This window comes from Cyprinus carpio, chromosome B16 (genome assembly GCF_018340385.1).
Source record: "Cyprinus carpio isolate SPL01 chromosome B16, ASM1834038v1, whole genome shotgun sequence".
NCBI lineage: Eukaryota > Metazoa > Chordata > Actinopteri > Cypriniformes > Cyprinidae > Cyprinus > Cyprinus carpio.
In genome coordinates, this window is record NC_056612.1 from 9,123,277 (window position 1) to 9,148,060 (window position 24,784).

General features: G+C 39.1%; 3 protein-coding genes across 6 annotated transcripts; 2 read left to right on the forward strand and 1 right to left on the reverse strand.

Annotated features, from left to right (window-relative positions):
• Nucleotides 1-1,074: 1,074 nt before the first annotated feature.
• On the reverse strand, nucleotides 1,075-8,432 carry LOC109106491 (flotillin-1-like). The gene is made up of 13 exons (XM_042740543.1): nucleotides 8,281-8,432; nucleotides 7,489-7,543; nucleotides 5,650-5,725; nucleotides 5,113-5,203; nucleotides 4,886-5,029; nucleotides 4,548-4,667; nucleotides 4,145-4,240; nucleotides 3,894-4,046; nucleotides 3,608-3,789; nucleotides 3,436-3,481; nucleotides 3,191-3,328; nucleotides 2,947-3,111; nucleotides 1,075-2,155 (listed from the first exon to the last, which is right to left on the reverse strand). Exons 2-13 carry the CDS (start codon nucleotides 7,529-7,531, stop codon nucleotides 2,132-2,134), a joined length of 1,278 nt encoding a protein of 425 aa, XP_042596477.1. The 5' UTR covers nucleotides 7,532-7,543; nucleotides 8,281-8,432; the 3' UTR covers nucleotides 1,075-2,131.
• Nucleotides 8,433-10,203: 1,771 nt separating this feature from the next.
• On the forward strand, nucleotides 10,204-15,730 carry LOC109105867 (tubulin beta chain). Of its 2 annotated transcripts, none has more exons than XM_042740552.1 (4): nucleotides 10,204-10,362; nucleotides 12,336-12,444; nucleotides 13,503-13,613; nucleotides 13,726-15,730. In XM_042740552.1, exons 1-4 carry the CDS (start codon nucleotides 10,306-10,308, stop codon nucleotides 14,781-14,783), a joined length of 1,335 nt encoding a protein of 444 aa, XP_042596486.1. In that variant the 5' UTR covers nucleotides 10,204-10,305; the 3' UTR covers nucleotides 14,784-15,730. The 2 variants fall into 2 exon arrangements, with proteins under 2 accessions (XP_042596486.1, XP_042596487.1); XM_042740553.1 differs by having other exon boundaries at nucleotides 13,506-13,613.
• A 484-nt stretch (nucleotides 15,731-16,214) lies between these two features.
• Nucleotides 16,215-24,719, forward strand: mdc1 (mediator of DNA damage checkpoint 1). Of its 3 annotated transcripts, none has more exons than XM_042740545.1 (10): nucleotides 16,215-16,291; nucleotides 16,707-16,860; nucleotides 16,976-17,566; nucleotides 17,656-17,740; nucleotides 18,292-19,490; nucleotides 19,988-23,070; nucleotides 23,155-23,337; nucleotides 23,778-23,903; nucleotides 24,000-24,110; nucleotides 24,202-24,719. In XM_042740545.1, the coding sequence occupies exons 2-10, from the start codon at nucleotides 16,719-16,721 to the stop codon at nucleotides 24,409-24,411; spliced, it is 5,730 nt and encodes a 1,909-aa protein (XP_042596479.1). In that variant the 5' UTR covers nucleotides 16,215-16,291; nucleotides 16,707-16,718; the 3' UTR covers nucleotides 24,412-24,719. The 3 variants fall into 3 exon arrangements, with proteins under 3 accessions (XP_042596479.1, XP_042596480.1, XP_042596478.1); XM_042740546.1 differs by having other exon boundaries at nucleotides 16,236-16,291; nucleotides 16,711-16,860; XM_042740544.1 differs by lacking the exon at nucleotides 16,215-16,291 and adding an exon at nucleotides 16,315-16,591.
• Nucleotides 24,720-24,784: the final 65 nt, after the last annotated feature.

Sequence of the window (24,784 nt, forward strand, 5' to 3'; positions counted from 1 at the left end):
CACATGCTTATGATAACTATGAAGTTATTGGACACCAATATAGTTATTGTTCTTGGAGTGAACGGGCGTTAAGTGTGAATGGGATTTATTTGATGACACGGAACATGATTGCATATGGTTTTTTAAATGACCTGCCAGTGTGTGCACTGACTTGAATAAGCTGAATGCACATCCTGAACTTCTGGGCATCAGAATATTCTGTATGGAATTTATAGATGCTTTTGGATGGGATGTTAGGAATTGGCTACCAATTTGAAAAGTCTGAATATGAGCCTGGACTCTAAGAATTTAGAGAGAGAAAGAAAGAAATAGAGGAAAAAACAAGCAGAATGGCCACAGACGTATATTTATACCAATAAGTTTGACAAAGTCAAGTGTCTATATAATGAGAAATGAACTGGATGAACAGAAAAATAAATAAAGCATTTGTCCTGAATTTACTATGTAAACCTGTGGGACATTTGCAGGAAACTCTCTTAAAGCGACAGTACGTAATTGCATACTGCAGACTGTAGCTTTAACTTGAACCTGATGTGGTGACGCCACCTCTTCCTCATTTAAGAGCAAGACTGTGTGTGTAGGTGGGGGTGGAGAGTAACATGTATATTGTAATATACACAGAAAAATGTGATTCCCAAATGGTTATATAACCATGCTGATTATGCTTATTGAATGACAATTAACCTTTTTTGGTACACTGAGGCCCTGAACCTTTATTGTATTTTTATAAATATAGTTTTGGGCATGTTCTGCCCTCAGCTATTCGTGTTTCATAAATAATGAAAAATGTAAATACTTCATGGGACATAATTTTCTTCATTAATATTGCTGTCTGTTATTAATCGGGTCTGTCTGCCTCTGTTTTAGACTCCCTGCCTGTGTTAGTCAGTGTCATTGCCTGTGTTGTCTATTTTTGTAGGTGTTTTAATAAAGTAACCTTTTCAAATAAATTGAAACCAGGTGCTTGTTTTCATTTACGCTCAAACACAATTTGTTCATTACCCCACATTCATACTCAAACAGCATGAAAAACACACACATTCACACAAAGCCATAAATTGAAAAGTTATAAAGTACAGCGCACACTAATAGTTTATTGTTTATAATAAACAGTACATAATATGTATAAATCTCTGCTTGGTTATATAGTTCTTCAGTTTATATCACTTACATACAGTAAGGCAAAAATGGGGTTAGTTGAAACACAATCAGGGCAGGTTGATTCAGTGAGGAAGTATTAAATAGCTTTGAGGCACAAACTGGAGATGCATAGGTTTACCTCTGGTAATGTTAAGTTGATTTTAGTGTGAAGTACACAGCAGCATGGTAAAACAAAAACAAGTTGATATGAGAAATGAAACCACCTACAGCCTTCACTGGAGTTTTTGTGGCCACAGAGACATGTTTGCAGCCTTTGTTCAATACCCAACCAGTTTCCTCTTCTTCTTTTTCCTGTTTGTTTATCAACTTCAAAAATCAAAGGGTTTCTTTTCTTTACCCACTTTCCACCTTCTCTTGCTTTTCAACTTGCTGTATAAATCACTCTAACGAGCACACAGACAGTAACAAAAAATGTATTATATTCCAAATAATTTTCAATGTGTGTCTGCAAACTCTAGTGCCACTGTTTACAGACTGTTAAATGATAAAACCTTAAAATGGCAAGAATAAAGAGTCACATTTCAGTGTCTGCAGACGCAAGGCATCATGCACGTGAACTATGGCTTCAGTAATGCACTTCAGGTGAATTTACACGCATTTGACTTGAATGCACTTTGTTTTATAAAAGAAACTCTACCAGAATCAACAGGTGTGTGGCTCTCACAGACAGAAATACACCAACTATTCAAAAATGAAAGAAAGAGCAGCCCTGCTTCCCTGAATATTCACCTTCAACAGAGGCTCTAGAGCAGATAATGTAGTTCACCTAACATACAAAATGATCATATTATGTGATACAATGATTCACTAAACATAATATAAAAACTGAATATTACAAATGGTGGATTATAAAAACTAAAAGGACCTCAATGTTCCAGGTTCAGTACAAACACAGGCATGCACACAGACAGGAAGAGCTGAGCTCCACGATCAGAGCTGATCAGACCCGATTCCTTCTTCATGAACTCCATTAGCCCATGCGGGTTGAAAGAGCCTGGCCAAAAAAAAGAGAGAAGTTAACATTTAGTGTGGCTGGAGTAGAAACGGGTGTGTTTTAAAGCCATTTTTATGCTGTTTCTAAAGTATTCAAATGTAATCTTAAGGAGCTTTCACACAGACAGCCATTTTTAATTAAGAAAGTCCATTTAGGAAGATTTAGCTAATTACAATTTTGCAAAAATAAATATCAAGGATTTAAATCTGCTTTTTATTTGGTTTAATTTAATTACAAAACCCATTAAGTTTTAAGATGCCCTTATTATTTTAAACTAGACTAGTGTATATATACATAGTAGATTAGTGTATGTGTATATATATATATATATATATATATATATATATATATATATATATATATATATATATATATATATATATACACACACACATTTAATTACACTTTAGTATAGGAAATGAAACTCACTATTAACTAGTTGCTTATTAGCATGCCTATTATTAACATATTGGCTGTTTATTTGTACTTCTAAAGCACATATTCTGCATCTGCCTTACTATTAACAAGCAGCAAATTAGTAGTTTATTGAGACAAAAGTTGTAGTTATTGGTTTATTAATAGTGAGAACTGGACCTTAAAATGATGTGTGACCAATATTTTTCTTAGTTCCATTTTGATGACAGGTGGTGACTTGTGAAAGAGACAAATGATGATGCAACGAAAACAAACTGAGGAAACTAGTCATGGGAATGCAGACGCTGCAGCTCACGTGATCTACAGCCTGATACCAGCACTAAAGTGATTTATTGCCTGACGTGAGCGTGGGTCACCTGTGAGATGTTGACTCCAGTCAGTTTCTCCACTGCGCTCGGCAGGCGACTCATGATTTCCAGAACTTCTCCTGTCAGTTTAGCTACGCCCACTTCTGACCCACCGCTAGACACCATGGTGACCTTCTGGGCTGCGCAGAGTGGCCTGCTGATCTCTTCTGCTATCTAGAAGAGTGGAGGCCATTATTGAGTAATCTTATCATTGAACTTATTTACTGACTATCAAAAGTTTAGATGCACTGACCAGTGGGAGTTTCTCCAGCAGCATGTCCACCATGGCTCCCTCTTTGTACTGCTTAAAAGCTTCTGCTTTTTTGACCATCTGCTCGGCTTCAGCCCGACCCTTTGCCTCCACTGCAAAGGCCTCTGCTTCTCCCCTCATCTGAAAGAGAGACAGGAAAAGATGAATGTTGAGTGGGATCTAATGTGAACAGTAATGCTAGTTTTCACCAGCAAAAAACAAGTGTGTGGAGAGATTCATGAACTCACTCTGATGGCCTCTGCCTCAGCTTCTGCCTCCATTATCAGCTGAAGCCTGTTAGAAGAAAGAACATTAAATGGCTTTTCGAGATTATCATACCAAGTTCTATCCTTCAGATTTGCTTCCACTAAAGCACAAATGTGTGTTAAATCAGACGAAACGGCAAAACTCCGTTCTCACTTTTCTGCCTCAGCGATCTTCTCAATGCGGTATCTCTCGGCCTCGGCTGGTTTCCAGACTTTGGCCTCCAGTTCCTTTTCCCTGCGAGTGATCTCCTGCTCCTGTAGAGTGATCTGCTGCGTACGCTCCACAACCTGAACCTGCATCTTCTCCTCCTCAATACGCTGCTTCGTCTTGGCCACCTAATGCAGATGAAGGTGAGTAAATACGTCAGATGCCACAGTTTGCAGTGAACTGGCAACCCTCATATTACCAGCTGAAATCCAAGTTAAATATCATTAGCTACCTGAAGCTGATAGGCCATTTCAGACTCCGCCTTCTTGGTGTTGACCTCAATGTCATAGGCGGCTTTCTTCAGCTCAAAGTCTCTCTGGGCTTTAGCCATCTCAATCTCATTCTTGTACTGAGCAGAGGTCTTCTCCTGCATGGCATGAGCCTCCTACACACACAAACAAGCACATTTACAGTTTTATCAGTTTTATCCATCACACCAATGTTCATACAACCAACAATGACAGAAATGTGTCAAATTTTCACCCTGATGACAGCATCCCTCCTGAACTGAGCTTCACCGATACGAGCGTCTCTTTGCACCTGAGCAGTACGAGCTTTACCCAGCGAGCTTAGATAATTCTGTAAGGAAGTGATATACATATATACATATTTTATTACGATTATCACCTTTTTCTTCCTATAAATTCTATGGGTCTAGCTATTTTTTTCAGCCTTGCCTTCACAAAAATAAATTACATTTTAAAATATTTAAATTAAAACAGTTCTTTTAAATTGTAACAATACTTCACAATACTACTGTTTTATTATTCTGTTCCTGGTGACCATAAAAGCCTTCTTTCAAAAACAAAACAAAACAAACTCACAATGACTACAAGCATTTGAATAGTAGTGTATTTTAGGGTGTGTGGCGCTTGACTAAAGTCACCTGATCATCATGCACATCTTTGAGCGTGTAGCTGACCACACCGATCCCCATGTTGACCAGGTCAGAGGAAGCCACCTTAAAGACCTGATCGGAGAACTTTTTACGGTCCTGATAGATCTCCTACCGAGAGAAAGAAAGAGAGATTGTACAATAAATAACAAATAATCAACTAACAGCAGCAGAACAGTTAGTTGCATATCACATGTTTCAAGGTTGCTTGTTTATTTCAGCACCAAAACCCTCCAGTCCCCTTTGAAATCTTCTTCTAAAAGGTTGTTTCTTCCAGCTCTTTGTGTGTGATACAGAATACAAACAGCTCTTTTAGTATGTTGCAGTACCTCCACAGTCAGGTGGGCGATAATGGCTCTCTGATGTCCCTCAAGGGTCTCTAGGGCAATGTTAGCAATCTCACCCTCGGACTTCCCCATGAACATCTGACAGGCTGCGGCCAGCATTTCTTTATTCTGACCCTGGATCTTCACCTGCAGAACACACGAGCAGCGGTGCTTACAGACTGTACTATGTTATGTTCTACAGACGAGTGTAAAATGTGTCTCTCTCTAACCTGGGCAATGCCTGTAACTGAGATTGGTACTCCATGTCTGGTGTAGACCTTGTCACTCTTCACATTCAGAGTCAAAGTATTGAGAGAGATCCTGGGAGCAAAGAAAAACGAGAAGGAAAGTAGTCATAAACCAATTTTTTTTTTTTTTTACAAACAAACCATTTTTAAATCAATGCAGATATGCACGCCATCTATATGAAATTGCAAAAAATTTGATTACCCAAACAGGTTTCATGAATATGGAAGCCTGTTTCCACCATGGATTTACACACACACAAAAAAGTATTCTTTGAGGGCTAAGTGATTCATTAATACACATAGAGAGGAATGTAAACACAAGTGGAGTCTCTATTGCACACAGGGCTGCCTCTTGTTCTTATTCCCATCATTCATGAGGCCTGAGACTCCCAGTCTTTTCTGGAATTACATTACTGACTCGCACTGCAGCATCTGGTTAAACAGAATAGTGTCTATGCACGTGTGTTCTTGCACTAACATGTTCTAATAATCCGTCTTCTATTGTAATTCTATACATACCGCTGGATTTGCTGAATGCAGGGAAAAACAAACACTCTTCCACCAGCAATCAACAGAGGAGGAGAGCGGCCACATCCTGAAAGAGACAACATAAAGAGATTGTGTTTGCTGGTATAAAGCGTCAAGACTTGATTGAAAACATACTTAGTGACAATTCACTAGCTAGGGATATCCAAAATGAAAAACCTTAATAGTATAAGTAATTTAATAACACGGTAACGGTGTATATGTAACAATAATTCAGACAGTCTTATATTAAAGTTCTGAAAGATACAGATAAATTGATCATTATTTTTATGTTATGACTGGTAAATGATAAATGGTCAATAATGCAGTTCAATACTATTTTTTCTAAATAAATTATTAGAAAATAAAATCATTATAATCAATAAAAGTGTTATTAAAAATGATGTGATCATCATCTGAAGGTAAAAATAGGGGGGAAAGCATGATTAAATAACCAATATCGACCAATAGAAATATATAGATGCACAATATACAATAGATACAATATTTATTACTGGTCATGAAACTATATTTTTTGTTTTATATTTATTTTATTTTATATGTATTTAAAAAAAGGTTTGGAGTCCATAAGATTTTTTATTTTTTTTTAAGAAATTAATACATTAGTCAGAAATAATATAAAAAGAATGATGTCAAATATATGCTGTTCTTTTGCAATTCCTATTCATCAAATAATCCTGAAAAAAAAAACTAAAAAAAAAAACTAACACAGTTTCCACAAAAATAGTAAGTAGCACATCAGCCTTTTAGGATCATGTGACAGAAGACAGATGTGAAAATTCAGCTGCACCATCACAGGAATAAATTAAGTTTTTACAACATAAAGTAGAATAAAGTTATTTTAAATTGTAAAAATATTTTGCAATATGACACTGTATTTTTGATAAAATAAATGCAATAAGAGACTTTTTACTTTTACTACATTTACAACATAAAAAAAGACAATTCCTATTAATAAAACTGGCAACCGCTGTACAACTGATTCACTTTTACTATCAGGACACACTTCTAGTTTAACAGCAGAGAAACGTATGTCATCATAACATCACATTGCTGGAAATCCACACAAATCCACCCACACACATTTCATAAATTACAGCACAAAATGTTTCTCCATTTAAAAAGCAAGGTCAATCCCGTACAGGATTTCCAACATTAGTAAAGACACTTGTCAGCACACTTCCTGCCATCGCATGTCTCCAGCAGCACATTGACTGTTTCCAGAGAAAACGAGGGCAACAGAGACATAAATGGAGCTGGTGACTTCTTTTCTGCCCCTGTATACAGTGTGGTTTGACTGCATTAACCGTGGTGTAGTAAATGTGAGCCTGCTGGGGGTTTTTCCCTGAGCATTAAAGCTATTAAAAAAAAAGATTACTTTAATGCTCAGGGAAATATTGCTTTACTTCAATGCTTCTTTCCCTGAGCATTAAAGTAATCTTAATGTGTAACCACTGACATTTATCTACACAAAAAATCACAACCATTACAGTGAACTTTGTGTTCGTTTGACCTGTGAATGAAAGTCACATGTTGAACAGCTGAAACCAGTTCTGCACTGGACACTGTTTAAGAAAAGAATGCAGTTTGCACAATAGCATTGATCTCTATGATCATTACAGAACTTCACGCTTTCTTGTAGAAGTCTCATGGGTGTCAATTATAAGTTACAAGCTATCCAATTCAATCAACAGCTGCTTTAATCATAAGTTCTCTCTTATCATATGTAACCTTGAAGGAGGATTTTTTTATTGTTTATTTATATACATTACTGACATAACTCTGTACTAAAGTCCAACAGATGCAGCATACCTGAGACCACCATCGCCTCATTGGGACCACAGGTGTAAAACATCCTGAATTAGATCTGAAGACAGAAAGCAGAAGTATTTAAAAGGCATCAGTCACTAGATCAACCCATGTTGGGAATATTTTAGATATGACATCTGAGTAAACACAGACAGCACTAGTTAATCTCAAGAGTTCAGTGAAATATGTGGACTTCTAATTTATGTCTCTCATTTGAGTGTGTTCTTTAAATCAAATACAGCTTTTTTCACTTTCAAATCACGGACCTGTTGACCAATCAAAAACTAATTAAAAAAAACACTTTACAGTAGAAGCGATCTGCATGATGCTACGCAGTAGGTTAGTTTATGAAACTTAAAAAAAAGTAGAATATTACACAATACGCATTAAGATTAAAAATATAAATCTTCATATAAAACTATTCAAATACAAGCGACACAATTATAAAGCTCTGGATCTCAATATTAAAAAACAAATATTTAAAGTTACTGTAAAAGCTAAAGGATTAAATCCATCTTAAGCCATAATGAAAAATAACCTTCGACGATAAATAAACGTATCTCTCACAATAAAACAAGTCTGAAAACACAAGCAATAACAAACCGTGCCAATATAATGAAAGTAAGTACGTGTTTAGAGGCGCTATCGTTAATGTATTTTGCAACAGAACAGGAAATGCTTGGCTGCTACTTAGCAGCGGCTATGCTGGATTTAAAGCGACTAAAGTTTACTTCGGTGTTGAGAATCACAAGTTCAGAAACTTCGTGATATTTAGATAAGCCCGTATGTTCTTACCGAATGCTGATGTTTCGTTCAAAAATGAAGTAAATATGGCTCGGATTGTCTTGTTTGTGTAAGCGTCAAAAGCTCGCTAGAAAGCTCGTCGTAATCAAGGCACGCAAACTCGGCCACGCCCATTCACAACACTCTCAGGCGGTGTCTCAAAACTAGCGAGCTCCCTAGGCACTACACTTTTGGGTGTTCGCGATTCGCTAAATGCAGCCTAGGTAGGTTTTACGAAGGTCTTACAGAGCAGTAGGAAGCATGCTCTCTGCTTTAAACTGAGGAATAAGACACCTTCATTAGTTTCAGAATCAGAATCAGAAAGAGCTTTATTGCCAAGTATGCTTGCGCATACAAGGAATTTGTTTTAGTGACATAAGCTTCCAGTACACAGAGACAACAACACACAGTCAAAAAAAATATATATATATAAATAACCTTTGCAAATAAATAAGTGTGTAAACAATTGTGCTATAAATGATAATGGAATAGGATTGAGTAAAATGCAGGGATGTACTAGGATGGAGGGGTAACAAATAAATATAAGAATATTGCACATTTTTATTGCATAAGTGGTGAACATTTAACTGTTCATGAGGTAGATTGCCTGGGGGAAGAAACTGTTCTTGTGCCTGACTGTCCTGATATTTGCGGCTCTGAAGCGCCGGCCAGATGGCAAAAGCTCAAAGATGGGGTAACTTGGATGAGAGGGATCCAGAGGGATTTTCTGAGCCCTTTTCCTCACTCTGTTTGCTCTTAGATATCCAAAATCATGGTTTGGTACATCATAAGTGTGACATAGAAAGTCATAATTATCGTAATTATGAGATTCCAAATCATAATTATATAAATATTATGGCCTACTATAATAGAAATTAATAATTATCTAAAAAGTTGATTTTTATGTGTCATAAGTATGTCATAACTATGACTTCATATTTAATAATTTGGACTTTTTATGTCATAATTTGGACTTTTCATTTAATAGCTATCTTTTAATAAGTAGTTTAATTGTTTGAGTTATAATTCTAAATTTTTAGGTCATCATTTTTGACTTAGTATCTCATCATTTCGACTTGTAGGCTATGATTGATCATTATGACTGATCGGATGATTTTTCTTATTATGTGGCAGAATATAGGCAGCTTTGCAAACTAGTGGGTAGAAAATGAATCTCTCGTCACATATTTATTTATTTATTTATTTACAGCAAAAAACGAGAAAATTCTAATTATTTTACAAATGAGAGAAGTCCATATGGGCTACTAAGGAACATGTTTACCACATAACTTTATTCCTTTCATGGTTCGTATATATTTAAGTTACTTGAGGAAGTCTGCAGTCTCTCTTTTCTTGGGTTCTCATATTGCTTTGTCAGTGCAGCAAGCTTGAGACAATTCTCTTCTTTTACGCTCTGTACTAGTCAATGTATATTTATCATTGTCCCCATTTGTATCCATAAAGAAAATAGTGGATAAACTTTATTAATTAAAATTAAACAAAAAGTTAAACAATAATGCATAACATATTTATACACCATAACTCTCACCATGACTATCATATGCGTATTGCTTCTATTGTCCTAATTTGTAGTCGCTCTGGATAAAAGCGTCTGCTAAATGACTAAACGTAAATGTATTCTTTTGATAGAAGAGCAAATGTGCAAAGGCACATTTTGTCTAGTAAAGACGTAAAAGCATTGGTCAGGAAAGAGATTTGCTTTAAAAGTCTGACTAGAAAATCTTAATAAGAAAAGCACAACTGGACACAACCAGCAAAGCAGACTTTTCTCTTTTCTCTCTTTTTTTTCTTTTCTACATACAATCCTTGTTGGCACTCCCTATATACTTCCGGTCTGATGTTTCTTGCACCAATCAGGTTTCTCAACCTCCAGCAGTGCCACGCCCACTACTATTCCAGCCTCGTTCTGGAGGCAGTCCAGGAATATAAAGCCTTTGTCCGGCTTTTCCAAATTACTGCTGAGACACGCCGTTACTTTCCAGTTTTATTGGAGAACTTCTCACACGAGATCTAACAATGAGGGAGATTGTTCATATCCAGGCCGGTCAGTGCGGAAACCAAATCGGTGCCAAGGTAAGAACACTTTTTCAGAGCATAAAGTCATTTTATAAAGTCATCAAAGTCATTGATATTTAGCATCTAACACTAACGTTACAAGAGTCTCAGAATGCAACAATGAATCCACTATATGTAAAGAATGCCAGTGTTATTCTAGTAAAAAAGTCTAAAATCTTCTTATTGTTTTTTTTTTTTTACATATTAAGATATATTAAAGCATATTTTGCAGAACATAACTATTTTTTATTTTGCTTTGCAACCACAGGTTATTAATAATGCATCAGACTATGGCAACACGTTGAGCAGTTTTATAGACAATAATCTTTTTTTCCATTGCACTGCTTTGTCTTTTTCCCCTCATCAGAACCCCCCTTTATACACGCCCAAAATATGCGGATCCCACTCCTCATTCATTCCCACTATTTCTTGACACGGTCTGTATAGCTGTTTCTCTAAATAAATGATGCTCAAATTCCGCAGACTCCAACTATAAATCTCTTTGTCTGTAAATCAGAGCTGTGGGGGGACGGGGGGTCTGTCCTCTTTCTTTCTCTCATTCTTTACAAAGCACCGGGTGTGGCGGATCCGATGTGAGCAGCAGCGCGCTCAGTAATCACCATGACTACCCCGTTATCAGTGTCACGAGCCCTTTAAACAGCTGTCAGGACCAGTGCGCGAGCCATGACACGTGGCACTAATATTACAACCGCATACCTTAACGTCATTTTCACGCGAAATGATTTTAGCAAGTATTTAGTTTTGGTTTTTTTTGTAATCGATGTGCGGGTATGGACCGCTGTGATTCAGTGGTCCAACGGTGGATGATGGGAAGGGTGGGGCGCTGAAGAATGACAATGATTTTTTTTCCTCATAGTAATAATAATAGAAGTAAACTAATAATGTGAAATTATGACGTTAAATGCGTTATTTTAGTGTGAGTCATTGTTTAATTCGCCCTAAAATTAGCTCTCATTTGACTATATTCATTCTAACAAAAGTATTATGAATTTTAAATATCCAATTAATCAATTAAATATGATTTTCTATCACAAAACCACAGAGATTAAAGCCGGCAACAAGGACATGTTCACACCCATGGCCTCATTAAAGATGCACATTTTTTAAAGACTGCCCATGGGATGTTGCACGTCAGAAATGAGGTTAAATCGTCTTCGTAAATCTTTATAAATCTTCGACATGCCTTTTAAATGATGAGATTGTGAGAGTGTCTGTTGAGCTCATCTGAGGTCAGGGTGGGGACGAGGAGGCATTCACAAATGGACTTAATGGCTCTAACAGCTGCAGCCCATCCCCGCTATGCAACTATAAATGAAATATGAATAATTAATAAATTAATTACATATTTATGAAACCTTTGATTTTGTAGATTAAATAATTGGCAAAATTTAGTGTATTCAAGAAAGATGGGATAATCGTTTTAATTTGAAAAAGATCAAATGGGTTTCATATGTGTCCGCATGGTATATATTTAAGGATGTGATGTGATGACACTGCAGAAATGTAGGCGGCCTGGAGTAACAGGTTTTGATAGGCGAGAGTGTCAGAAGAACAGGGTCAGTAGGGCTTTGTCAGTCAGCGCCTTCCAGTTTATTGGCCTCATTCTTTCAAAGCAATTATTTTCAATATATCCCAAGAACAATCTTTTCTTTCTCCATTCGCTCGCAACCTTGTGAAGTCCATCTTGACCCCTCTCTCCCTCCGCTTCTCTCTCAGATTAAGGTCACTCGGACAGTAACATAGAATTAATGATTTAAACATTCATAAAGCCTCTTTCAAAGCTAAAACTCACTGAACGGATTCCAGTCGTTGCAGATTACAGATTAGCTCTAGATTAGTTTACACTTTTTCAAATGTGATTTACCGGATGATTTTATGTAGCCTTGCATAAATGAATTGCTGAAATGAATACTGAGTTACATTTAATTGCAAGTGGGGAGATGCTTTAAATTGCTGTGTGGTGTTTGCAGTTCTGGGAGGTGATCAGTGATGAACATGGGATCGACCCAACAGGAACCTACCACGGAGACAGTGACCTGCAGCTGGACAGAATCAGCGTCTACTACAACGAAGCTACAGGTACTTTAATGAGACACACATTTGGGGCAAGATGGAGAAGATGCGCCCTTTAAGGACAGTGTGCATTTTGTGTGCATATTTAGAGACACATTTAGCATGTACAGGATGATGATGCATCAACTAATATAGTATTAAAGTCACCAAGAAATCAAAAGTTCATATTTTTATGATAAATGATTTAACTAAGCACATCATTAAAAAATGTCACCATAATTAAAATCAAAAACATTGCTACCCCCCTCCCCCATAACATATCTTCTCTGATGATACTGGCATGAGGGCGGGACCAAAATCCCTTCTCTCCAGCAACCTGTCACTCACATGAAACAAACGCAGCACTTAGCTTTTAGGGCAATAGATTTGCTAATTTGGTTTCTAAAGCACAAAACTGAAAATCATAAAAAGGGACAGAGAGCCTTTAAACTGCCTGATTTGTCCATTTTTTTTCCTGATTTCCTGTTTTTTTTTTTTTTTTTTTTTTACAAGATATGTAAAATGTTATCCTTTTTAATGATTTAATGTAAATGCCATTAATGTAAAATACTTTATTAACAATTAATATTCTATGTAAATGTATGAATATGAACAATTCAATTATAGAACAGAATATAATTATTTTAAATGTTAGATTTAATAGTTAAATAAAAACTCCATGAAACTTTTAATTATTATTTTTTTTTATTGTAAAACAATATTTGTAAACTACAATTGCCCCAGTTCTGGGGGGGGGTTCACTTTTTAAATGATTTATTTTTTGATTGGAAACCAATATTTGTACTCTACAAGTATAAATACTGTATACCGTTGTAATTAAGTCAACATTAAAGCATAATAACCATTCAACAAATGTGTTGAGATAAGACTTGGTGACATCTAGTGGTCACGAAAAAATAAACATGGAGAGGACATCTTACATCATCATACCCTACATCTTTTTTTTTCTTTTTCAAAGCCCTAAACCTACATATAGATACAATAAAATACATATTTTATATATCTTATATGTACTGAGCTGGTCTGCTTTTCCCCTTATTTCTGTCTCTCTCTCTCTCATGGAGGAGGTAAATATGTGCCAAGAGCTATTCTAGTTGATCTGGAGCCTGGCACCATGGACTCCGTGCGTTCAGGACCCTTCGGACAGATCTTCAGACCTGACAACTTTGTTTTTGGTGAGTGACTGGCAAAAGAGTTCAAAATATGTTCAAAATATCAAATGAATGTAGCAAACGCGAAGGATGTGAAATGCCTCACCTTTACTGTATAATGTGCGTCACATTACAGGACAGAGCGGTGCTGGTAACAACTGGGCCAAGGGCCACTACACAGAGGGGGCGGAGCTTGTTGATTCTGTCCTGGATGTGGTCCGTAAGGAGTCTGAGAGCTGTGACTGCCTGCAGGGCTTCCAGCTGACTCACTCCCTGGGCGGTGGTACAGGGTCTGGAATGGGTACCCTGCTGATCAGCAAAATCCGTGAAGAGTACCCAGACCGCATCATGAACACCTTCAGCGTGGTGCCTTCCCCAAAAGTCTCTGACACCGTAGTGGAGCCTTACAACGCTACACTGTCCGTCCATCAGCTGGTGGAGAACACAGATGAAACCTACTGCATAGACAATGAAGCCTTATACGATATCTGCTTCCGCACCCTCAAACTCACCACTCCCACATACGGCGACCTCAACCATCTGGTCTCGGCCACCATGAGTGGTGTCACCACCTGCCTGCGCTTCCCCGGCCAGCTGAATGCTGACCTGCGCAAATTAGCCGTCAACATGGTGCCCTTCCCCCGTCTGCACTTCTTCATGCCCGGCTTCGCCCCTCTGACCAGCCGGGGCAGCCAGCAGTACCGCGCCCTCACCGTGCCTGAGCTCACGCAGCAAGTGTTCGACGCCAAGAACATGATGGCGGCCTGCGATCCAAGACACGGACGCTACCTGACCGTCGCCGCCGTGTTCCGTGGCCGCATGTCCATGAAGGAAGTCGACGAGCAGATGCTGAACGTCCAGAACAAGAACAGCAGCTACTTCGTGGAATGGATCCCCAACAACGTCAAAACCGCCGTCTGCGACATTCCCCCTAGGGGCCTCAAAATGGCCGTCACCTTCATCGGCAACAGCACGGCCATCCAAGAGCTGTTCAAGCGCATCTCCGAGCAGTTCACGGCCATGTTTAGGCGTAAGGCTTTCCTTCACTGGTACACTGGAGAGGGGATGGACGAGATGGAGTTCACCGAGGCAGAGAGCAACATGAATGATCTGGTGTCCGAGTACCAGCAGTACCAAGACGCCACCGCCGAGGAAGAGGGCGAGTTTGATGAAGAGGCCGAGGAGGATGCTTAAGAAGTAAACAAAAGGTGTTTAGGGGGTGGGGGTGGTAGTGTGTTCAAGTTTGAGTACATGTAGCAAAACGCATACAGAACAACTTTTAGTGTCTAAGTCAAGTCAAGTAGAAATTAGCACTAGACAAACGGGGCCAAAAACAACCAGAGGAAGGCAGAAAGAATGTTCTTAAACACGGAATGGGTGGATAACAGTGTTTACGATTATAAATCACTGACTTTTTGTGTATTTCTTTACCATTCTGATGGTCAGCTCCTGTCTGTATAGAACAGGGCAGAATAAAGTGGCAAACATCCAGTTAAGAATCAATGTGAATTATGAATGGATAGACGGTGGGGTCAGGAGGACAGAAACATCTCATTTTCTTTCATCGTAACATTTGCTTCATGTTGTCTGCAAAGAACAACATCAAGTCAAAATGATTATTATAGTGTTTTAATGTTTTCTTTTGTTATTTTTGCACTAGAACAGGGCAACTCTGTGAGATAATGGCTCTTCAGTGTGACCTCAGCGGGTCTGATTGCAGTATTTAGGGAATTGTTTGGAAAAGTATGTTGTGTGGAAGATGAAGGAAACAAAACGGACTGAAAGAAAGATAAGGTTCAGAATAACAGGGTTATTTACTGAATCTTAACCTCGCTTGGACGCCAGCCAACGTCTACAGGAGGATGACTATGACTAATGACATGGACGATACAGTAAAGTATTTTAGATTATGCAGATGGAAAGATGAGGGTTTTAGCATGTTGAATGGATTGTTGGTGCAAATTTTTAATTATGTCTCATATCTGAGCCCATACTTTTAAGTGTTACTGCATATTCTTTATTACATGTTTTAAATGTTTTGATGTTCCTTGATTGTCCCTTTGTGGAAAAAAAAACTGAGCCTCTGGAGAAAACCAAAAAAAAATGAAAACAATTTCATTAAAAATAAAGGTTTGCTTTGGTTTTTGGTGTGTTTTTGCTGCATTACACCATACACATCACTGAAGAAGCTCAGGTTGTACCAATAAAGTCACATTTAGGTTTGCACTTATATAAATTCTGCCTTAATGAAAACATGATATAGTAAAGTACAATATACATATGAGAGTAGTATGTGTGTGTATTTAAAATGTAAAATATTAATAAGTTTTGTAATAAATAATAAATATTAATTGTTTTATATATTATATTTATATAATATTGTTTTAAAATAGAAGTTAATAACGCAAATACAAAGAAAAGTAAGACGTGTCTAAATTACTGCGTCTCAAATTCCAAATGGATTTAAAAAATTTGTTTAAAAAAACACTTTCAAACACGCCCCCTCTGCAGAAAGCGCGGAAAACATGGACAAGGGCGCCTTCTATTCCTCAGATGTCCAATCAAGCCGCAGTGACGCATTATCAGCCAATCAGTGCAGACTCAGTTTCTGATAGACAGCTTGACTAGCGAATCAGTAGTGCTACTTTTAAGGGCGGGTCTTAGTGTTCAGGAAATGGTTTCCAAGTGTTCTGCATGATAAGGTAAGCGCACATTGTTTTAGTCGATCACGCACGATATATTAGTGCAAATGTAAAAAAAATAAATTATAATCGTGCATGTTTACGTTTGCATTTTGAAGGGAAACATTATTTCTGATTAAATATTCCTGAAAACTAGTACATATTTGTTTTAGCCAAATAGCCACTGTTGCCAGTGTGGCGCTCATGAAAACTTATTCGTATACGAAATGATTAGAATGTCACAGTAATGTCCTTATATCATAAAAAGTGTGTTAAAGTAAACTTTGTCACACGTGCTTCCCCATTCACCAGAGAATGCTGGTAATATTGTATAACATGTTGCTTGTGTGTATAGAGCTTAAAACATCCATATTTACCTTGTGTTGGTATTTATGACAACCATAATTTCGATGTAACAACGCTTCTGATCATTTAGCTAGAGAGGAGGATGGATGCCACTCAGCAGATCGAAGATCCCTTCCCTGAAGAAGAAGAAGAACAAGAACAGGAAGAAGAGGAGAAAGGAGGACCAGAAAGAGAACAATTAGCAACACTAAAGGTGTTCAAAAATGACCACATACCAGAGACAGGTGAGTGCTCTTATTAACTACATTACATATTAACTAATATTAAAGTAATATTATCTGTGCATGATTGAAATTATGACATTGCCTTCTCTTTTTCTCTCTTCGCACGTTCAATCAGAAATCCCTCTCTACATCGGAGAGAATGTCATCGGTCGTGATCCTGCTGCCTGTTCTGTTCTGCTTCCGGCCCGATCTGTATCCAGTCGGCATGCTGTCATCTCCATCTCAGTGTTCCGCTCTAGCAATGATCGTTTCGGTAACGGTGATGATGTAGAAGCACTTTTATGGGACACGGGCAGTTTGAATGGAACCAGAAAAGGCAGATTCAAGCTGACGCCTCAGGTCCGATACGCTTTGACCGAGGGGGAGAGTGTGGTGCTCGCTGATGTGCCGTGTCAGTACACTGGCCTGAGGATCTCAAAGAAAGATGCACGCATAACTCCAGAGAAAGGAGGAGTGTCCAAAAAGACAAAAAAAATAAGTCCAGCGTTATCAAGTAGTGACTCTGAGTCAGAGTTGAGTAAAGGTGTGCAGAAAAGGTTGAATGTGAAAGAGAGGAGCGTTTTGCCTCCTGTGCCTTTGTGGAGCTCTGAGGATGAACAACCCGAAATGAGTTCACCACAGTCAGCTCACAAACAGCCTGAGATCACCCTGGTGCCTGAATCGGACTCAGATGGAGAGAGTTTGCCAGATGAGGGGAAAGATTTTGGTAGGTAAATTTAGATGTAAAGCATATTACTGGAAGATTTAATAACACACTATTTTCATGCTTGCTTTCTTGTTTCTTTATTGCTATAGTCTCAGACTCAGCATCTTCCTCTCATCTGTGTGGCTCCACAAATTCATCATTCCTTACCCCTGCAAAAAAAGTCATTCCAGAGAGGTAAGATAAATATGGTTTTTTTATGTTCCCTTCTAATTTTCCCTGAACTAGTAAAAAAAAAATAATAATAATAATACGATTACGTATTGTTGATGTGTTACTGCATAGGGTAACTGATATAACTTCAGGGAAATTGTATTTTGTCTAAATAAATACATAAAGTGCATCCAAATGTGATTGTTTACTCAACTTGTTTGACTTTATTGTGAAAGACAAAAGAAGATATTTGAATAATGTTTGTCTGTCATTTGTCTTTGTCTAAATTTTAAAGGTCAGTAAGACAGAAATGCACATAAAATGTGATACCCCCCCTCATGTGTTTCAAATTTATTGGCAGTCAATCTTGTAATAGTTTTCAATGAACCACACCTAGTCACCTATTTAAAATGTATGATAAAGGAAACATTTAATGTGATAAAGTAGAAATCACATATATTGTTAAACTATAAACAGTAGATCTTGTGTGATCACACCTTAATTCTATAAACTGTGCAGATTGCAATATATTATCTCCCAATAAATTAGCTTCACCATATTTTTTTCCTTATCAGTGAGGATGAAAGTTCCATCACTCCATCTTCAGCCTCAATAGAGCGGTTCAGACTGAGGCAAAACCTTGATGAGCCTTGTTCAAAGTCATCTAAGCCTGGCCCTCTAGTCCTAAATCTGGACGTTGATTTTGAAGAAAAGAACATGGAGAAAAGCAAGCCTGAAGCAGAGGCTCAGCCTGAATTAGCTGCAAAGGTGGAACCAGTATCTTCAGCTGAATTTCATATGGACAGTGATACTGATGTTGAGGAAGAGGAACCGGAGACAAGTAAGGCTGGACCAGAGGCTCAAGAAGGAGAAACTCTAGAGAAATCTGTATCTTCAGTTGGACTTCGTATGGACTCTGATACTGATGTTGAAGAAGAGGAAGAGAAAAATAAAACTGAAACAGAGGCTCAGATTGAACAAGCTCCAAAGGTGGGACCAGCATCTTCAGCTGATCTTCATATGGAGAGTGATACTGATGTTGAGGAAGAGGAACCAGAAGCAAGTAAGGCTGGATCAGAGGCTCAAGAAGCAGCAACTCTAGAGAAATCTGTATCTTCAGTTGGACTTCATATGGACAGTGATACTGATGTTGAAGAAGGTGAGGAAGAGAAAAGCAAGACTGAACCCAAAGTTCAAACTGAAGAAGCTCCAAAGGTGAAATCAGATCTTCATATGGACAGTGATACTGATGTTGAGGAGAATGAGGCTTCTGTAACTGAAAATGTCTCCAAAAAGGAAGCAGTTACAGAAAGTCCTCCATCAGCAGCAGCACCACATACAGAATTCCACATGGACAGTGACACTGATGTTGAAGATGATAGTCCCATGAAGGTTTCTATTGCAACAGAGGTCTCACATCCCATTGGAGAGGGAAGTGATGTCATGCCTACATCAACTCCAGGGACAGAACTCCACATGGACAGGGACACAGATGTAGATGAAGAGAATGAGGGCAAGGAAAAGGTGAAGGCCAGAGGTCTTCTGTCAAACAGTGAAACGGATGATGAGGATCCTTTTAAACTTTTACCAGGCAAATCTGTGAAGGCCGCACAGAGTCACAAGGTTTCTCTAGGTAGCAAAGCAGAGCAATCAGGAGAGAGCACCAGTAAAAAGCAAGATCGTCAGTCTCAAGCAAAGATTAATCTTGAGGAACCAACCCAAGCTTTTGCCCAATTAGAAGAAGAGTGGGACTTACTGGCCACGCAGGCATATGGTAACCATCCCACTCACTTCCTTCTTATAATCTCATTCTTTTTTAATTAAAATATTCATTCATGTAGTCAGTACAATTCAGTAAACAGTAAATTCTTAAAACATTTTATATTTCCTATGAAAGGGGTTTCAGACTTGGTTGCCAGAGTATGTTAGAGGTGCATGATACTAATTGCCACAAGTATTTTCAACTTTTCATTAAAATAATAATTATAATTGGTTACAGTGAGGCATTTACAATAGAAGTCAATAGGGCCAATATGTGAACTGCAAAACTATAACCACAAGATGTAAATATATGAAAATGTATGTTGATATTGATTATAGTATGATAAAATACTTGTCTTGTCCAGTTTTACAACTTTGTTCTTATGACTTTACATTGAATGATTTTTTGGGGGGTAATCAATATTATGCCACTAATGCTATCAGTTGAGCTTAATTTATATTAAACCCATACAATTCCTTGTATGGTATTGTGTTATATGCCAATTTTAGGAACTGCTGGAACCAGTGCTAGGCTCAAGCCAAAGCAGCTTGATCTTGAGGCTACACAGGCATATGGAACAGAGACAGAATGGGAGGAAGAGCAGGAGCCTCTGAACCATACCCAACCCTACTCCAACTTCTCAACTGCTGAAACTCAGCTCATCCTGGTAGCAAAGCCTGATGATGATAAGGAGGAGGAAGATAAAGAGACACAAAACGACTCTCACCTTTCCACAGCAGACACTCTGATCATAGCCAGCACCCCAAAACGGGAGGAGCAGACGCAGCCGTTTTCTCTCTTCACAGCGCAAACACAACTTGTCTGGGAGGGAGAAGACAAAGAGGTTTATCAGAATGAGCCCACCCAGCTCATGACTGACACCATTGAAGAAACGGAAGAGGGTGAGGAGGAGAACATGAAACAAGGTAGGAAAACCTGTGGTGGAGGGACGGTACGCAAAGGCAAAAACACCAGCTCCTGTTTAATAATTGCTGAAACTCAGCCCATGTGTGAGGAAGAAGAGGCAACAGATGCAGATCTGAGTGGGGATGGCTTTCAGAAACCAAGTACAAGACAGGCTGAGAAATATGATTCTGAACATCTTGCTGAAAACAACTTCAGCTCCCATCTCACTATAGCTGAAACGCAACCAATGTGTGATGATGATGATGAAGTGGTCAGCAGTAGTCATTTAGAGAAACCTTCCAGTTCCCATATCACCATCGCAGAAACACAGCCAATGTTTGAGGAAGACGAAGCACCAGAGGATGATCTGAACAATGAGGTCAGGAGAAGACAAACCGAAGGTGAGCCTGTACATCATATTGAAAAAGCCTCCACCTCCAGTCGTGCCATCCCTGAAACACAGTCTGTTGGTGAAGATGATGAGGGACAAGAGCTCAGCAGCAAGATGTCCATCAGAAGATCTCGCAGGCCAAAAAAAGAGAAGGAAGTCCCACTACCTGCTGAGGCGGTTGTCAAACACACTGTAACAGAAACACAACCGATGTGTGAGGAAGAGGCACCATGTGAAGATCTGATTAATGCAGTTAGCACCAGACAGATAGATGAAGACAGATCCACAGAACTCCCAGTACCCTCAAGCTCCCATATCAGCGTAGATGAAACACAGCCTATGCATGAGAAAGATGAAGGACAGGAAATAGCCCTCAGCACCAAGATGGCAAGTAGAAGTTCACGCAGGGGAAGACCAAAGAAAGACGACGAGGTAACACAAACTGCTAAGGCTGCTGTTCATCAGACTATCACAGAAACCCAACCAGTTCTTGAAGAAGTGATTGAAAGAGATGAAGATCTGAACAGCGGAGTGAAATCCAGGAGGTCCCGCAGAGGAAGGCAGATAAAAGAGGACAGGGTTCCACATCCTGTTCACGAGGACAGAACTGAAAAGGATGAAGATCTGAGTGGCATCAGATCCAAAAGACCCCGCAGAGGAAGACAAAAAGATGATGGTGAACCTGCACAGCCTACTGAACCAAACTCTGATCTCAGTGTTGTTGAAACACAGCCCATGGTTGAGGAGAATGCCCAAGAAGAACCTAGTGTCAAAAGCAGCAGAAGACAGAGGAAACACAAGACAGAGGTGGACAGTGAGACAACTGTATCTAGCAAAGTCCAAGGTAAAACTAGAAAAGGGCAGGAAGGAAAAAGAAAGAGGGGGAAAGTGTTGTCTGAGGACGAGGAAGAGAGTGAAGAAGAAAAAACCACAAGAAGAGGAACCAGACGGACAGGTATAAAACTGAAGTGTAGTGAAAAGGAAGAAGAGGAAAAATTGGAGGAGAGGAATGGCCAAGAAGAGAAAGAGAGGATGGAGAAAGAGCTCCAAGAACGAGAGGAGACAGAGAGGTTAGAGATAGAAGAAAAGGAGATACTGGAGTGTGAGAGAAAGAAACAAGAATGTGAACAGAGAAAGAGGGCTGAATCTGAAATGAGACAAAAACTAGAAAGGGAGCAGAAAGAATTAGAAGAAAAAGAACGACTGAAAAGGGAAGAAGAGGAAAAAATGAGAAAAGAAATTGAGAGAATTCAGCGGGAAAAAGATCGTTTAGAAAAAGAAGAGAAGGAGAGGTTAGAAAGGGAGAGGAGAGAACTAGAAGATCAAAGACGAAAAGAAGAAGAGGAAAGAATTCAGAGGGAGAAAGAAGAGAAGGAAAGGTTAGAAAGGGAGAGGAGAGAACTAGAAGATCAAAGACGAAAAGAAGAAGAGGAAAGAATTCAGAGGGAGAAAGAAGAGAAGGAAAGGTTAGAAAGGGAGAGGAGAGAACTAGATGAACAAAGACGAAAGGAAGAAGAGGAAAGAATTCAAAAGGAGAAGGAAAGATTAGAGGCGGAAAGAGAACAATTAGAAAAGGAAAGACGAGAAAACGAGGAACTTCAGATGAGAGCAAAAGAGCCAAAAAAGACAAAGGAGAGAAACCATCAGAAACAAAAGAATGAGGAGGACAAGACAGAACTAGAAGCTCCTCTAGTTCCTCCGGTCAGACGAACACGCCGCTGCTCAGGCTCCTCTATGAACTCGGAGCAGTCTGTATCCTCACAACAGGAGGTGTCCAGCCAGAGGGGACGAGGGCGAGGCAGGGGGCGAGGCCGAGGGAAACAGACAGCTGATGAGCAACCCATCACTGCTAGACAGTCTAGCAGGAGAGGAGCAGCTAGTGCAGTTGAAGACACAGAGCAGGACTCCAATTCAACAACCCGTTCCCAATCCCGCTCCAGTTCTAGAAGTTCTGAAAGATCTGCTCATAGTATCGGACCTTCGAACCAAGGGACGAGAGGAAGAGGCAGAGGCAGGAAGAGTACGAAACTACCAGAACCGGAAAAAGTTTCCCAAGCTAAAACATCTGGAAAAGGCAGGGGAAGAGGAGGAAGGCGTTCTGTTGTGGAGAATGTAAATGTTGGAATAGACAATGAGCCTGAGCAAGATGCTGAGGTGGTGGAAGACAACACTGCTGTACCCCAAACCAACAGCAGAGGTCGTAAGAGAGCAGCCAACACTAGCACATCCCCTGAAGAGGCTCCTTCACCCACACCCAAGACTCCAAGGCGATCTGTGACTAGTCAGGCACACAAGGTCACACGCAGCCTCAAATACAGACATTTACTAGCAGGTTTTATTGCTGTGTGGCTGACACCAATCTGTCATCTTCTCTTTTAGGTGTTATTCACTGGGCTGACAGATGAGGACGGAGAAAGAGTCGTCTCCCGGTTAGGTGGGAGTCTGGCGAAAGGAGTGAACGATATGACTCATCTGGTGACTGATAAAGCGAGACGCACTGTGAAGTTTTTGTGTGCTGTTGCCAGAGGGGTGCCAATCGTGACTCCTGATTGGCTAAAGAAGGTGAGGGAGTGCATATTAAATCAATATTCCTGGTACAACCTAGCCAAACCCAAAATTCATTATTCTGACTTTAAGCCTATAAAATGCTCGTTTGTCAAATATGTCAAATGTTGTTTATTCTTTATTAAACTTTTTTTTTAAAAAGTGAAATTAAATTTAAATAATATGAATCTTCCATCTTTAATGGGTTGATAATGTAATAGACCATCACTATGTCTGGTAGCAGTGCTTCAGTAACCCTACCCATGCACAACACATTAACTTTTTTCTGAACCCAGAAATTTGTTAATGTATGTTTTGTCCATGTATTTCCTGGTCAAGAATCGTTTCTGATTTATGTTTACGTTTGAGAAGGGGATCTAGCTGTGTAACTAGTACATAATACAGACTTTATTTTGAGCTCAACTCAAGCATGACAACATCCTCTCTTTCTCTCTCAGTGTGGAAAAGCCGGCCATTTCCTTTCTACTGATGAATATATATTGAAAGACACCGAGCAGGAGAAAAAGTTTAGTTTCAGTCTACAGACGTCCCTGCAAACTGCTCAAACTCAACCCCTATTAAAGGTATCAGTCCCTCACAAGCACATTAGCATATCAAGCCCAAGCCTCAAGTCGTACCATTCGCATCATATATTTTCTCCCCTAATTTTGCTTTCATAGGGTTATGAGATTCATGTAACCCCTTCTGTGATGCCGGAACCGTCTCAAATGAAAGAAATCATCACCTGCTGTGGAGCACGCTTCCTTCCCAAAATGCCCTCTGCTCACAAGGTACCCAGAACCAATGCATATATTCTTCTATTTCAATGCACATATTACATATTCTCATATTTTATTGCAATTTCTCCCACTGTTTATTTAGGAGAACACTGTGGTGGTGTCATGTGAGCAGGACAGGGCGCTTTGTGTTAAGGCAGTGAGTATGTCATTGCCCGTGGTCAGCACAGAGTTCCTATTGACTGGTATTCTGCAGCAGAGAGTTGACCTGCAGGCCCATTGTCTCACTTCCTCTCTCAACACGTCCAATCAGCCTGCGGCCCCCAAAGCTGCTGCCAGGGGCCGAAGGAAGTAGAGACGATGACATAGGAAAGGACTTCTTATGTAATACATTTGTTCCAGTCTCTGATAGAATCTGATAAATGGATGTTTCAGTACAGATTGCTTAAGATGAATATGTGACACATAATATCTCAGTTTTATGAAGACAGTAATGGGTTAGATGAGATGCTGCTACACTTGTAACCACACACCCACTGATTCCTGTGAATGTGAGAGCTGGAGAGAGTGTGAGACGTGGATGGCAATGAATGATGAGAATGAGCTCCTCTCATTTTTTAACGTATTGCTTCAATAAACGCTTTCCGAGCCAAAATAAAGAAATATTGTGTTTTTCCCTCTTTTGCATTAAAAAACTGTACATAATTAGAAACAAAATGTAGATTAAA